At 40.6% G+C, this 16335-nt stretch overlaps 2 protein-coding genes across 2 annotated transcripts in view; both read left to right on the top strand.

Annotated features, from left to right (window-relative positions):
- Positions 1–3787, top strand: part of hlcs (holocarboxylase synthetase (biotin-(proprionyl-CoA-carboxylase (ATP-hydrolysing)) ligase)) — a 17896-nt gene extending 14109 nt beyond the window's left edge. The window contains exons 11-12 of the mRNA XM_086057572.1: positions 1322–1535; positions 2699–3787. Coding sequence (XP_085913698.1) covers positions 1322–1535; positions 2699–2870 — 386 coding nt within the window. The 3' untranslated portion in view covers positions 2871–3787. The remainder of the gene's footprint in view (positions 1–1321; positions 1536–2698) is intronic.
- A 296-nt stretch (positions 3788–4083) lies between these two features.
- Positions 4084–12531, top strand: ska2 (spindle and kinetochore associated complex subunit 2). The gene is made up of 5 exons (XM_086057893.1): positions 4084–4272; positions 6228–6320; positions 6511–6687; positions 7726–7801; positions 10109–12531. Exons 1-4 carry the CDS (start codon positions 4240–4242, stop codon positions 7786–7788), a joined length of 366 nt encoding a protein of 121 aa, XP_085914019.1. The 5' UTR covers positions 4084–4239; the 3' UTR covers positions 7789–7801; positions 10109–12531.
- Positions 12532–16335: the final 3804 nt, after the last annotated feature.

The following is a 16335-nucleotide window of genomic DNA, read 5'->3' as shown; positions in this document are numbered from 1 at the left end:
CTACACTGAACAGAGTAAAATTTACACTTAGACAGAGGTGCCAAATCCAGGTTCAGAAAGTAAAAATCCTGCCACAGTTTGGGTTTAGCCTCAGGTGCTAGTTAGCTAGCTCCCTAGCTAGCTCCCATTGGGCTCTTTTACCTGCTAGGGAGCTAGCTAGCTAGCATTAGGGGCTAAAGCCAAACTGTGGCAGAGTTTTTACTTTCTGGACCTGGATTTGCCATCTCTGCACTTGGAAGAGAGTAAAATATTCAGAGTAATATTTACTCAAAGTATTTTTACTGTGTACAAGAGGATTGGCCTATCCCATAACTAAAACCTAATAAAGTTTTTTTTCAATCAGAAATTCTAAGTAAATTTTAGAAGGAACATTTTCAATTACATTTTATTAGTTTATTTAAATAAAAAAAAAGTTACACAAGTGTTGAGGAACGAACTCACGACCTTCAGCTTGGAAGACGGCCACTCTACGACCTACTGTTTGCTAATATCCAAAAGGAGACCAAAACCATTCTCTCGTACATAAAATATTTTACTCTCTTTCAAGTGCAAATTTTACTCTGTTTAGAGTGGGACCAAATAGACTATTTTTAGAGTAAAATGTACTCTACAAAATGTACTGTGTAGGTGCTTGGGGTGTTCCAAAAAAATCGATTCTCATAAGAATCGTGATTCTAGTTTAGTATGATTCAGAATCAATTTTAAATGTCCCAAAATCGATTTTATTCAAATTGTTTTATTCTGTCTCTCCCTTGTTTGTGTGTGCCTTTATTGGGAGCGCTGTTCATGTTGTACACGATTCAGCCACTTAGGGGCAGTATTGCGCCGTGCGTTCTGATGCACTGTTAAGTTGTAGCCACATTAGAGAGTAGAAGGAAAATGTCACGACCAAGTTATTCCAATAAAAGTAGTTGGGTTTTTTTTGCAGCGCAAAGAGCATATACCGGTGAATAATGTTAAGATGCTTCTCTGTTTACATTACTGAAGCGTTTTGAATGAATAGCCGTTCTTTTGAGTGATAAAAGTCCTGTGAGTAGCGCACTAATTAGCATTAGCGAGTCAAACTGGAGTAGATCAGGATTATTCTTTGCAGATCTATAAAGTGAAGCAGATATCATTGTCAATCAAATCATTTTGAATCAAAAATCGATTCTGAATCGAATCGCAGACCTAAAAATCGGAATCGCCCCTTGTAAATAAAGTATGCACATTTCTGTCATTATTTGATCAAATTAGATGTTTATTTGCTTTAAATCCTGAAACTTTAACCTGATACACAACTATGTTGTCTTTTTTTTCTCCTGTATTATATCATCTCCAGGCTGTGGCTTCAATGTGAGCAACAGTAATCCAACAGTGTGCGTCAATGACATAATCCAGCAATACAACATTCAGCAAAATTGCAACCTGGAACCCCTTAGCTGTGCACAGCTGATTGCTCGGACAGTCAGCTGCCTGGAGACTCTCATAGACCGCTTTCAACACGGTGGCGCGGAGGAAATCCTGCCACTCTACTACAAAAGATGGCTTCACAGGTGAGCGCAACTTGGTTTAATAACTACATGTTAATTGCTAAGCATCAGGCCGAAACCTCCTATGCCACAATTAAGTCATTCAAACCCAAAAATGTGTAATTACGTTTTTTTAATACTTTGTCCTTTGCTCCACACTTTACCACTTTGCATCAGTTCATCTTAGATGAGCTCGAGCCCAGAGAAGCTGGTGACGTTTCTGGGTTTTGTTGAGAAATGGCTTTTGCCTTGCATAAGTTGCATTTAACAGATGTAGCGCCAAACTGTATTCAATGGCATTGGTTTTCTGAAGTGTTCCTGAGCCCATGTGTTGATATCCTTTCTCCTGTTTGAGGCCACTGTGTGCGCCGCCGAGTCGCCATATCTGCTGTTCACTTTGGAGTGAAACTTAATAAATACCTATTTTGAACAGACTGTCCTTAGGACCGTCCGTCACTGTTACACCCCCTAGTGAATTTTACCACATATACAGTAATTTCTGGACTATAAGCCGCGCTAGCTAAATTTGGCGAATACTACCCATATAAACCGCACCCGACTGTAAGCCGCAAGTGTTTTAATGTTACCGCACTGGGTTCCGCTACTTTCTTTTCCATAATGAGAGCGCAAATTGCCTCGCTCTCATTCTGTCTCTCCTACTGTATTTGGGCTCACTTGGTTTGGTTTGCTCTGCCTGACGCTCTTGCGCTTCCTTTATATTATGCCCCCTTGTGATCTGATGGATAAGCCGCACCTTTGTATTGGCTGCAGGGTCGAATGCAAGTGAAAAAAGTAGCGGCTTACAGTCCAGAAATTACTGTAGATGTTTCCCACAGTCAACAGAATATCAAACAAACCATACACAAATACCCTTTTCTTTGCAAATGTTACAGTATGGGCCATTATTACAGACAAAAAAAAACCCCAACAAAAACAAATCTTACCTATGAAAGGTTATTCTACGTAACAGGATTAGGGCCAGCGAAGAGAGAGAAATTTTTTGGGGCAGGTTTCTCACTTTAATCTCAGAATTCTGACTTTAAAGTGAGAATAATAGTAGCACTAATAAAGTTAGAGTTAATTCTGACTTTATTCTCAGAATTCTGAGATTAGATGGGTCGGATGGATATTACTCTATAAAAGTTGACCTTAGACAGGGAATCCCTGTTTTTGTTTTTCTGTTTCAGCGGTAGTCTGGTGCATCTTTGGAGCGAGGATGGACATGAAGCTGAGGTAGTGGGTCTAGATAGCAACGGATTTCTTCAAGTCCACAGTATGGAGCAGGGTATTGTTTCAGTGGAGCCTGACGGGAACTCTTTTGACATGCTGAAGAACCTGGTTGTCATCAAGCAACATTAGGACCAAAAGCATCTTGTTCTTGATAATACAATGTTGTATTTATTTACCATTATGTAGTACTCAATATGTAACTGATATATTTTTGTTAATTTAATCTGACACATTTTTGTCAGTAGTGCATATTGTTTTGCTTGAACATTGCTGTAATTAATTTAGAATAAGTTTATTTTCATATGCATCCTGTTGTCACAAATTGTATTAAAATCTACCATTATGGGCACTATTATGTAATAAAAGCCTCTAATATCTACAGAAACAATCCGTGAATTAACTAAAATTTTCTGTCATGCTATTATTAAACCATAAAGCGAAGGGTTGAGGTCAGGGTACGATGGTGGCCACAAAATGGGCCCTTGGCACGAAACACCCTGATGTCACCTTTTCCGGTTCCTGCACTATACAGTTTTGGACGGAGCCTGGCGTATACACCAGAATGAGCTTTAAAATTAATCAGTTTGTTTTCGAAATGCAACAAAAACAGCACGATGCACATTATGCTCCAATAATATGCACATTGTTGTCAAAGTAAAGCGTTAACGTTAAGTCATTTGGTTTATTTGGATGTTACATATTTTCTAGGGGGTCCACACTTTAGTTAATATATGTGTGGATACTCTTGCTTTCTGTTTGAGGGCAACAACCAGACTGAAAGGTTGGAGAAGTTTTTGAAGACAAGCTAGAACCACTCAGAACTGGAAGTGGGAGACATATTTATTTAATGGTTGCATTGAGTATTTCTTTTGGCTAATTTAGGTTGAATGCACTTCAGTATTCACTTATCGTTTGGTGCTATGTTATATTTATTTTGCTTTGTATGCTAATCTAAGTGAGATTGGTTTATTTGTTGTTATAGCACCCTCTTGTGTTCGTGTATGGTAACGTAATCCTAATTTAATAAAATAAAAAGACAAACGTAATTCAAGTATTCCCACATTAAATTATTGTATTTAATTGTATTATTTAAATACAATAACTCAGTACTTAAAAAAACTAACAATTTACACACACCTTCACCGACTTCCAGTCACTCCTAGTGCCCACCTACAAAATAAAAGCACACATTTAAACGTCATGCGTCATTATTTAAATGATCAATATAAAGTGCAATATGTGACATACTGTTGACAATCTTCTTTCCGTTTGAGCTAGTGATGCTTTCTTTTTCCTACCACTAAAATAGCCAAATGCTCTTATTTTGTTAACTATTCTTAAACTGTAACAGGAAGCAACATTTCTCAAAAGCAAAGCACACCTCGAATTACTCAGAAAGATCGCCTTGACAGCGTACTTTCATTTGGAACGGCACTTGGGCCTCGTTTCGCGTGTTCGCTTTTGAACACGAAGAAGAACGACAAACTAATCTTTCAACATGGAGGCGACGGTGGAAAAACTAGAACTCATGGTACGTTAAGTTACAGTGTACTGTAATCAAGAAGACGCAACAATGATTCTTGTGAAAATTTTGCTTCCTTTTTTTCAGTCTACATGTTTCACTATTGTTTCTGAGTAATATTATTTGTCATCAACGGTTATATGCCGTCAATATTCTGGTTTAGGGCTAAATTACGGAATCAGAAACATTCGGAATAACCCGCTCTCGTAACTGGCGTGACGTCACGATCACATGATCTCACCGCTATCGGTAGAAAGGGGGACGCGCTTGTAAACGTCGTCAACGCAATTCTAATATTTGAGCTGTGTTTTGCATTTTAAACGATCTTTTGTCATCGAAATACATTCAGCATGGCTTATGAGTATCATGTGGCATTGTCACATTGCCGACTGACGCCAGAAAGCGAAACTTGGAAATACGCGAGCTTGGTTGCCTTTATATTTACGTCCATATTTCGTTGTGTTTAACTCATTTTTGTTAAATAACATTAATATACTACATGTATGTATGTATGCTACTGTAAATAATAGAAGAATAGAAATGGCTGATAAAACAGAACAAGTAACCCAATCTCGTTTTATTGTAAAAAAAAAAAAACATTGAACAATATCTGTGAAACAATAAAAACTGGTTGTTTTAACTGCACATCAAGTAGTTATCTCAAATAAAAATGAAAACCCTATTAGTCATCTCAACAGAAGAGGACAGTGGCTGACGTTTTCAGACCTCTGAGGTAGGAGATGATCAGTGGAAACGATCAGTTTATTTTTAAGGGATCCCTTAAAATCAAGGAAATCTGGTCTGATCGACCAGTGCACCCTATTCAGAACTGGTTATTCATCAATTTGTTGCGCATGTATTAACATAAGGCAAGTAAACATTTATGCGTGCACAGCAGGGCTGGACTGGCACACACACAAAAATTGGCCCTGGAATTTTTAGTTAGACGGGCCGGCTCGCCGGTTTAGTTTCCTATCTATATTATAAATGGTTTAATGGGCTGCTCCCTCTAAATTGTGGGCCAGTCTCTTGGGGTGAAATGGAGGAAAACAATTTAATTTAATTTAGCATCACATCTGCCCCAAAAGACGCTGGCCCACCGGACATCTGCCCTGTATGCCAGATGGTCGGTCCAGTTCACAGTCACGTTGGCCCTTCAAGGAAAACCTGACCTAAATGACTTAACCTCGTAAGGAAAGTGTCCAATTTTTGGCTTTCTGCTTTTTATTAATATCAGATATAAAGCATATGGAAAAAAAACACTGAGTGAGCTAAAATTGCACTCAATTGTCCAAAACATGTTGAAGTTCAAAATGGCACCGTCCAAATAAAATTTCCAAAACATTATTGTTGTTATGTGGGCAACAAATTTTTTATAGTACACGAGTAAAAAATGTCCAAATTTTGGCCCATTGACTCCCATTATAAATAATAACTTTCCATGTTTTTTGATGCACTGTACACCTGATGTGTTATAGTGCATTTCCCGCGATTCCCCGATTTATCCCTTCACTGGGGCAATAACTAAACATAGATATATATATATATATTTAAAAAATACTTTAGACTCATAAAAGCCATAATACACCAGATGGCGCTGGAGAGCTAATTATCATTTTTGGTTGCGCTGACTCATGTGCTTCCTATGTCCCCATTCTTATATCATAACAAGAAAGCACGGTTGGGATCGAGAGCTCAGGCCTCCATACATACACACACAGATGATAATTGTGCTCTTAGGCCAATATTGCTTTTATTGTCCACAAAGGGCATCAAAAACAAATAAATAAAATAGTGAGCCAATTCTTTTTCAGGACTTTGTCTGTCGTACTAAATGTGTGCAGCTGTCTTGCATTGTACATGTAAAAAAAATGCGTCTACGTGAGCTGTGTGAAATGTTGCGTGTTGTATGTAAAGCTGCCAATGAATTTACAGCGGCTTAAATCTATGTGGAATCGTTGCAGTTTTCAAAATCAGAAGCTGACTTGAATGTCATCGAAATGCGCCTGAAGCTGGATAGGATCAACCACACTGCTGAGAATGGATTTTCCCACGAGGTGATATTTAACTACCACACCTTTATTACGGGAGTGAATGGGTTTGTTTGGTGCAATATTTTTATGCCCTTTAATATGAAAGCAAGCAACCTTCAACTTGAATCTAAATCTTTCCATCTTAAATAATTAGTTGGGACCACGAGCTGTTTTCTAATTTTACATCAACTAATGTCTAACACTTTGCCTGCAGGAGAACCCAATTGTGATGCTGGAAAGACTGAGAGCCATTCAAGACAAACACTGTGCGTTGCGTTCTCAGATGACTGAGATTGCAGCTGCACAGAAAGTGTCCATGTCCTCCATTCGAGACAAACTCAACAGTATCATTGCACTGACTCAACATTTTGAACGGACAACTGGTGTGGAGGTATGCGCCAAACATTTGACGAATAACAGATCACCAGTAGGGCTCCATCCCATATAAAAACTGCATTTCATGTTTACTTGGGTTGTCTTTGCCTGCAAATAACACTGCTGATACTATAAATACTGCATGTATTATACTTTGGTATATGTGAAAAAGTAAACCTAGCAACTAGTTGGGCTACACCCTCGGCAGCAACGACCAAATTAAGGTGTTTTATATAACTGGCATTAATGAGCTTTACCATTTCCATCTCTGTGGAGATGTATACGCTTCCTTGCAGAATTGCTTTAAATCAGCAACACTAGATGTTTTTTGAGCATGGATGTCCTTTTAAAGGCTATACCACAGCACTTCCAATGAAATTCAAGTATGAACTTCCACGATCTTGTTTATTTTTAAGACATTCAGAAGTTGCCTTGCTGATTTGCTTTTGATTGTTGTCATTAGGGATGTTCAATAACACTTTTTTTCCACACCAATACCAGTACGAGTACTCAACTCGAGTAGTCAGCCATACTGATACCAACCAGTCAAATTGCGTATTCCCTTAGAACAGTTCTGTTGCCCAGTAGATGTGTATGACTTTGTTGCTAGATTTACTGGCTTTTCAGACCCAAGTAAAGGTTTAATTTCTCCAAAAGAAATGCCAAAACTGGCTAAGTTCAGTTCATGTGTGGTGCTCTAGCATTGTATATTAGCGCCGACTTTTTATTCAGCGTTAAGCTGTTATGCCCATGGGTTAGTCAACCAAAACGGACAAAATAGAACTATGCTCTTTGCTTCAAAAACATTAAAAAAAAAAAATTAAAAAAAATATAAAAAATCTATTAAAAATACTCTTTGTAGCACTGCGTGTCATTTAGTGATTTTAGTGAGTGTCTAAAATACGTTTTTAAATATATTCTTTGTTTTGAAATGCTTTTTTTGTATTTTTTAATCATTAAAGCACATCTAGCTACCTTGTGTGTGAAATGCACCATACCTTGCCTTGACTTTCGCTCTGCTTAATTCAACTATGTTTGTGTCAATCCATGACAGGTTCACTGTATGGCTGAGTCAGTGCAGCAGTTGGAAGAGCTGTTGGTTAACAGTGTTGGGTGAGACCACTGCGGAGGTAAGACGCAATGTTTTGTCTCGGGATAAGATAGTAAGAAAAATGTACAATGAAATTGAACAACTACTGGGGGCTAGGGCTGCCACAAACGATTATTTTGCTCGTCGACTCACAAACAGTAGTCACGATTAGTCGACTTATTGGAACACGTGTAAATCGCGGCATATTGCACCAGCAGCTTGAAATCCTTTAGGTACCGGTATGTACAAATTAACAATAAAGACAATTGAGATGATATGCATGTTTATGTTGCTATTTTAAGGTTAAACACTGGGATAAACACAATTTAGCTGTTTGTCACAAGAAAGTGGCCGACTACGTCACTTGTGGACTATGACGTAGTCTCCGCCGCCATCCACCGGCTCAGTCTCGTACATGCCTCCTTAAAGGCCTTCTTAGCGAGTTGCTGCTGTCAATCACAGCCAGACCACGCCCAACCCGCTTCCTTTTCGCAACCCAATGGTCCTTCAGGCAACACCCCCTCAGAGCGCCGATTTCAAATTTTAGTAAGGGGTCGAGCAAGAGTGTGACTTCCTGTTGAGTTACCCTTTAACTCTGCTAGCCATGCTTCAAAACGGCGCTCTGCAATGTGGGTAGATTGTTGCTAGGTTACGAGCAGTGTTGCATTCATGGTATGCAACACTGTAGGAATTTGTGAAATCTTGCAAACCGCCCTCTGTATCTTTTCATGAAGCCATAGTTTGGACACAACTGCCGTAACAGCTACAAAAAGTCTCGTGGACACGAATGCTAAACTTAAGAAGAACTCTGCCATTTTACTTTTTTTGCTTTTTGGCCCCATTTTTGGCCTTTTATAGAGGTCACATTTTAAAGAACTCCTCACAGAGATGTTATCCGATTGTCTTGAAACTGTGGATGTTTCATCTAAAGATGTTCATCTGTTTGCTGTTTTCCATGAAAAAAACATGCTGATTTTGATGGTCTAAACAACATGCATGAAAACAAATGAAATTTTGCACACACACATCAGGAATAGCAAAATAGCCTATTGATAGTTCCCACGAAGTCAGCCGGTGGCCGTGTCTAGCTTCCTACCACCATAATGCTTGGAATGTCACTTTTCAAAGCCTGGAAAAAAGTATAAAACGACACTTATTGCCAACTGCTAGGAAAGCCAAAAAATATGGTGGACGCACAACATCTCGTCATCACAACGTCTCCACGGGATCTATCGACAATTCAGAACATTCAGGCATTTCTGATATTTCTGCAGTACAACACATTGAAAAGGCTTCCTTTACAAGGTAAAACCAAACAGCGTATTGTACTTACTGCTTTTGCCTGTGACTCGCATACAACCCAGGCAAATTGTTATAGTAATGACATTATGTCATATTTTGAAAAAAACAAACCCTCACCAATCAAATGACAACGATCCAAAGTCCAATGCTTTTCAATGGACGGCGATTTTTACTTTACTAAAAAACAATGGCTCATTAGTGCCCCCTAGTGGGGTTTTAATTACTCAATATGTTACAGGTAATTTAAAACTGAGTTTAAGGCTGAATGAAACAAACTATCGTCTCTCCTGCACGGCATTTTGAATGTTTTGAGGAAATATATTCTGCCCCCGATTCTTCGTATTTTCGTTGCTCACAAAGAATACATAACAGCAAACTAGCAAAATTTTTGATTGCATTGTTCAGTTTGAACCTGGCCGAACCGCGGTCGAGGGTGGGCGGGTCCAGACCCATTTCTTTCATGCAGAAAGTGAGTGTGGATTGCTAGGCTGGTATTTCCGTAAATGCAATAGTAATTTGGTGTCCAGTCAAATAGTCTGGGTGTGCTAATTCAATTTTGATCAAATTCATGTTCAGGTGTATTTTTGTGCATTTAAAGTTTGATTTTCATTGGTCAATAGGTAACTTTTTTAATTACATGTGTAACCCTTGATCTTGGTCCATTATTTCACACATGATTAGCGTTTTTGGATCTGACCTGAGCAAACCTTAGATTTAGTTTTTTGAATGTGATTGAAAAGGGTTAAAGGTGCAATGTGCAGTTCAAAAAGGTAATATTGAAGCTTTTTCTATATCATGCATGCTCTACCAATGCCCAAATGAGTTCAAACAGCCCTGACTTTTTTACTCCCAACTGTGCCTATCAGCAGTGTGGAGTGTTCGGGGCGAACACACACAAAAATTTACCAACTCCACAATGATCCTTTAAGACTACTATGCATCATTCCGTTTTTAGCATAAAAAGGGTGAATATAAATGTCAAGTCAGATATGCTCTGGATACAAAAAAATTGTATGTTTGTCATTACTTTTTCCATACTTCACAGTGACTGTGACCTGTTGAAGATGAAGTGGCACAATGCAAAGCCAGCAGCCCAACAGCACCTATTTTTTGGATGACACCCCTTTCACCCTCTGATATAACGTGAATCAACAGCTGGTGACAATTAACAATCTACAGTAGATTTGTATTTTTCTCTTTTGTTTTTGCTATTTATAATGCATTAATACATTTACTAAGAGCCCAAGACCATATTTTAAAGTAATTCTTTTTGGAAGTTGCATAAAGATATCTGCCATCTATATTTTGTAGTGCTTTGTGTTCATATTGAATGAGTATTTGCTATTATTATCATTGAGGAATTATGATAAATACAATTGTATGCAGCTTCCGCGGTCACTGAGGCAAAAACTCGGACATGGGAAGAATTCGGTGAGACCATGGAAAACGACTTCCGGACAGCTTCGAGGAAATTCTGGTCCACCATCTGGCGTCTCAGGAGAGGAAAGCAGTGCACCATTAACACTGTGTATAGTGGCGATGGCATGCTGCTGACCTGGACTCAGGACGTCGTGAGTCGGTGGGAAGAATACTTCGAAGACCTCCTCAATTCCTCCGACACGTCTTCCTTTGAGGAAGCAGAGTCTGGGGACTCTGAGGTGGGCTCTCCTATTTCTGGGGTCGAAGTCACTGAGGTGGTTGCCTGGAAACTCCTCTGTGGCAGGGCCCCGGGGGTGGATGAGATCCGCCTGGAGTTAATAAAGGATCTGGATGTTAGGGGGCTGTCTTGGTTGACACGCCTCTACAACATCGCGTGGACATTGGGGACAGTGCCTCTGGATTGGCAGACCGGGGTGGTGGTCCCCCTTTTTACAAAGGGTGTGTTCTAACAATAAAGGCATCACAGCCTCCCTGTTAAGGTCTAGTCAGGGGTGTTGGAGAGGAGGGTCCGTCGGGAAGTCGAATCTCGGATTTAGGAGGAGCAGTGTGGTTTTCGTCCCGGCCGTGGAAAAGTGGACCAGCTCTTCTAGGGTCCTCAAGGGTGCATGGAAGTTCGCCCAACCAGTCTACATGTGTTTTGTGGATTTGGAGAAGGCGTTCGACCGTGTCCCTCGGGGAGTCGAGTGGGGAGTGCTTCGGGAGTACGGGGTACCAAGCCCCCTGATACGGGCTGTTAGGTCCCTGTACGACCGGTGTCAGAATCTGGTCCGCATTGCCGGCAGTAAGTCGGATTCGTTCCCAGTGAGGGTTGGACTCCGCCAAGGCTGCCCTTTGTCTCAGATTCTGTTCATAACTTTATGGACAGAATTTCTAGGCTTAGCCGAAGCGTTGAGGGGGTCCGGTTTGGTGGCCTCAGTATTGCGTCTCTGCTTTTCGCAGATTATGTGGTGGTGTTTGCTTCATCAAGCCGTGATCTCCAACTCTCAGTAGAGCGGTTCACAGTGTGAAACGGTTGAGATAAAGATCAGCACCTCCAATTCTGAGACCATGGTCCTCAATCGGAATAGGGTGGTGTGCCCTCCCTGGGTCGGCGATGAGATCCTGCCCTATGTGGAGGAGTTCAAGTATCTTGGGGTCTTGTTCACGAGTGAGGGCAAGAGTGAGCGGGAGATCGACAGGCGGATCGGTACAGCGTCTGCAGTGATGCGGACTCTGTATCGGTCCGTTGTGTTAAAGAAGGAGCTGAGCCGAAAGGCAAAGCTCGATTTACCAGTCGATCTACGTTCCTACCCTCACCTATCGTCGTGAGCTGTGGGTCGTGACCGAAAGAACAAGATCCCAAAATGAGTTTCCTCCGCAGGGTGTCCGGGCTCACTCTTAGAGATAGGGTGAGAAGCTCGGTCATCCGGGAGGGACTCATTGAGTCGAGCCGCTACTCCTCCGCGTGGAGAGGAGCCAGTTGAGGTGGCTTGGGCATCTGGTTCGGATGCCTCCTGGACGTCTCCCTGGAGAGGTGTTCCGGGCGCTATGTCTCTCCAGCGTGGCCTGAGAATGCCTTGGGATCTCGGCGGAGGAGCTGGTTGAATTGGCTGGGGAAGAGGGAAGTCTGGGCTTCCCTCCTAAAGCTGCTGCACCCGCGACCTGACCCCAGATAAGCGGTAGTAAATGGATAAATGGATGGACAATTGTATACATAAATGCTCTTGTATGCTTAGAATGGAGAGGAAATTAATACAGGAGGTCATTGGCTTAGGAAAGCATTCCATCATCAATCATCCTCTATCACTAACTTATTCTCACACAGTTGTAAAGTCATACCTGTAATTACAAGGATTTCTTTGAAAAACACTTGTAGGCACTGCTTATTCTCACTCATTCACTATAACCTTACCTATGGTTGGATGGTACACACATCGCCGTCTGTTATCATTCTGGAGAGAGCATCAAATTTAAACACACGTGCTGTTCCCCTTGTCCTCGTTAATAGTTATAATAAAAGAAGATAAGTAAGCATGACGCAACACCCTTGATTGCTTCCTGTGTTTTTTTGAAGGTATATAATTTACTGTAACATTGGTGCTAATTTTGATGAACATGTTCGCCTTTTGAAAGCATTTAGCTAGTGGATGTTTATTGTTAATCAGTTGTTTTACATGCCAGTTTTGCATGGGCCGTACTTTCGGGTCAGCAGTCTTTTACCACGTGCTTGCCTGGCTGTCTTTTTTTTTTTTTTTTTTTTAAGAGCTCAGTATTGTTCATTCGGTAATGTCATCATCATTGCTTTTTATTTTTTTATTTTTTTATTTTTTAAATATATATATATATATTTTTGTAAGTGTATGTGCGTGCGTGCGTGCGTGTATTTGTTAGCTCACCAAAAACCTATTAGAAAAAAAATCCCATACCGTTCACCTAAACCGAACACCGCCGTCAGGAGATCCAAGGGGACCAAAGAAGGAAAGTGAAATCCAGCACCGACCAGACACCACCCACCGGGCCACCCACCAGAATTCTTCCCCAACCCCAGAAACATCTAAATTCCAACAAATCCAAAAAAAAAAAAAAAGTCAGGGAGACCTCAAGAGACCGAAGGAGACTGAGGAAAGGAAGGAAGGACAGACGAAGCCGAGTGAGATCCACAGACACCAGCCTCCACCGATTCAATGACCTGAGGAGGAAGCAGATTGTATCTGAGTTTCGATAGATGCTGGTGTGGTGGATCTGGCATGCATGAAAATCTCTACCAAAGAGGGGAGCCGTCGACCCCTGCCAGGACAGGGCAAGCACAACACCTCAGGGCCCCCCAGGCCGCGGCAGCGCCAAAGGACGACCCCCGGGCCAAAGAGCAAACCCAGGAGCAGGAGCGCCCCCCACCCCAACACGGCCCGCGCCCCCGACCCAACGCAGCAGGACGGGGCACTAAGGCCCGCCAGGCACCCCACCGGCCCACAACCCCCGCACCCCCCACGACCCCCCCCCCCCCCCCCACGACCCTCCCGCCCGCCATCCAGCCCCAACCGCCCCCAGGTCCCCAAGCCCCCAGACACCCCCCACCCCCAGTACCCCGCCACCCCCCCCCCCCCAAATTAAGCACCGTTTCATCTCTCCTTGATCGCATGACATTTCCCACAAAGGTTAAGTGAAGGAAAGGTGGTGTGAAGGTAAGATATTTGGCCTTTTGAAGAAACCCTGGATGTCCTGTAGGTTTTTTTCTGTATACTGTACAAACTGTTTGTTGTCTGACCAAATGATGTTAAGAACTATTAAGCTGAGTTATAGAAACCTAATTAGTTGTTTTTGTGTTTGGTATCAATCTTTTAATAAAATAATAAGTAGACTATCATCACTGACAATGGTGTGTCTAGTCCCTGCAAAGGAATCACTGACAAAAACAAAGACAAGATACTTCACGTTAAAAAAAATATTATTTTCATTGGGAGTTTTGTTTACAACATTCAAATTATTAAAAGTTGATGACTTAAAAATTATGCTGAGTGCCATTTGCATGGACTTTAATGTCAGAAAAAAACTGTATTTGCTTAATAATTTGGAAGTCTCAGTTGTTCACATGCAAGGGTGTGGTGCAGTTCCCCACTTTGTTAATGACTGTGTGAGCAAATACTCAGTTTTACAGTTGCTGCATTCGAGGAAAGTGGGAAGAGGGACTTTTCCGACTTCATACCAGGAAGTGTGCACGGGAACGTCCCCTTTTAACTCTGGGATCCGAGTTGCATAGTCAACGGGAAAGAAAGGACCCTAACTTCACCAACTGGCTCCAATCTGATGTCACACAACAATGGTGAACTTGACTGGCACAACGTGTAAAAGTGTGCTATGGTTGGATGAGTCCAAATTTCAAATCATCATTTCAATCAATAATTTTGGAAATCATGGACAATGTGTCCTCCTTCATCGTTATAAAATGTTAATGATCATACTTTCAATTTGGAAGGGCCTTTCGAGACCCTCAAGGACACTATACATCAATAAACAACTGTTAAAACAGAATTATACAGAAAAATAAGGAAATTAGATTAAAGAGAGTAACCCAAACCTGCTGAAGACCCTGCTCTCCACGGTGCTGAGATGAGCAGATAGAACAATCAGGTGGATGGAGGAGGAGGTTCTGAGGGCGCAGACTGGAGTGATGATGTGGAGGAGGTCAGACAGGTGTGGGGGGTTGAGAATGAATTACAAGATAGGAAATAACATCTTAAATTGAATTCGGAACTTGACGGTGAGCAAGTGAAGTAGCTGGAGAAACGGGGGTGATTTGATGGAAGGAAATGGGTTGCTGAGTTCTGGACCAGCTGAATCTTGTGAGGGAGGCTGAAGAGGAGAGAGTTACGGTAGTCGAGGTTAGACATGACAAGGACAAGGATAGAAGTGGTTTGGTGTGGGGAAAGAGGGAGCAGAGTTAGTTGATGATGCACAGGTGGAAGTAGGCTGACCGGGTTAGGTTATTGATATGTTTATGGAATGAAAGTGTGCTATCAAATATGACACCCAGACTCTTGACCTGAGGGGAAAGGGAAACTAGGGATTGAGAAACTGCCAACAATGGCTAATATAGATTTTGTACTGACCTTGTATTTTGTCACTGTTAAGCTTCATGAAGTTATTTGCACACCAGGAGTTTATTTCCGATAAACAGAAAGTGAGGGTGGAGGGAGGGAAGGAGATGGTGGTTTTGAAATAGAACTTAGTGTCATCCGCGAAGCGTTGAAAAAATATATAAACTTTTCAGAAAATGTTGCCAAAGAGGAGGAGATAGATCATGAAAAGTAGGGGCCCAGACATTATCTATGTGTGACTTCCAACATAATTTTTCCTCAATAGCTACTCCAAGAAATTTATTTTCATACACTCTTTCTATTTTAATTGAATTTACCATAATTTTGACATGTGTGGTTTGTCTAGTACCAAAAACTATAAGCTTTGTTTTATTTAAGTTTAGTGATAATTTGTTCATATCAAACCAATTTTTTGATGTGTTTAGTTCATTCTCCACAGTAATCAAAAGCTGTTTCATATTTTCTCCTGAACAGTAGAGAGTTGTGTCATCAGCAAATAAAACACTTTAGAATATTTCTGAGACACAACAGATATGTATATACAATATAAATAATTTGGGGCCTAGCAGACCCTTGGGGGACTCCATGAGTAATCTTCAAGTGTTTTGATTGTATATTGTAAGTACTGATATCTATTTTCCAAATAACTTTTCATCCATTTATATGCCAAACCTCTTATGCCATATCTTTCTAATTTATTCATTAGCATATAATGATTTATAGTATCAAATGCGTTTTTTTTAATCTGTAAAAATCCCAACAGTATTTTTTTAAATTATCTATGTTGGTAGATATTGCTTCTATGAGTTCCACGACTGCCATTGGGGTGGTCTGTTTTTCTCTAATTCCAGTTTTTCAAGTAAATTGTCCAGTTTATATAAAAATAATTGTTCTAGAATTTTTGAGAACTGGCAGCAGTGATATTGGTCTATAATTAGTTAGTATAGGTCTTTCTCCATTTTTATGAATAGGAATAACTTTTGCTATTTTCATTTTTGATGGAAATATACCGGCTTTAAACGACAAATTACATATATACATATGTGAAAGGTTGCACAACATATTCTATAATACTTTTTACTAATGTCATATCAATGTTGAAGCAGTCAGTGGACTTTCTATTATTTTATATTTTAACAACATTTAATACTTGTGTGTCATTAACAGCATTAAGCCACATAGTGGATGAATTATTTTTGATGTGCTTATCTATTTCATGTTTGTTTCTTGGCTCAGGGATTTCTTTTGCCAAATTACT

This window comes from Leptonotus elevatus, chromosome 16 (assembly GCF_054856555.1).
Source record: "Leptonotus elevatus isolate MCC_2025b chromosome 16, RoL_Lele_1.0, whole genome shotgun sequence".
In the NCBI taxonomy this organism is placed as follows: Eukaryota; Metazoa; Chordata; class Actinopteri; order Syngnathiformes; family Syngnathidae; genus Leptonotus; species Leptonotus elevatus.
This window is presented reverse-complemented; position numbering and strand designations above follow the sequence as displayed.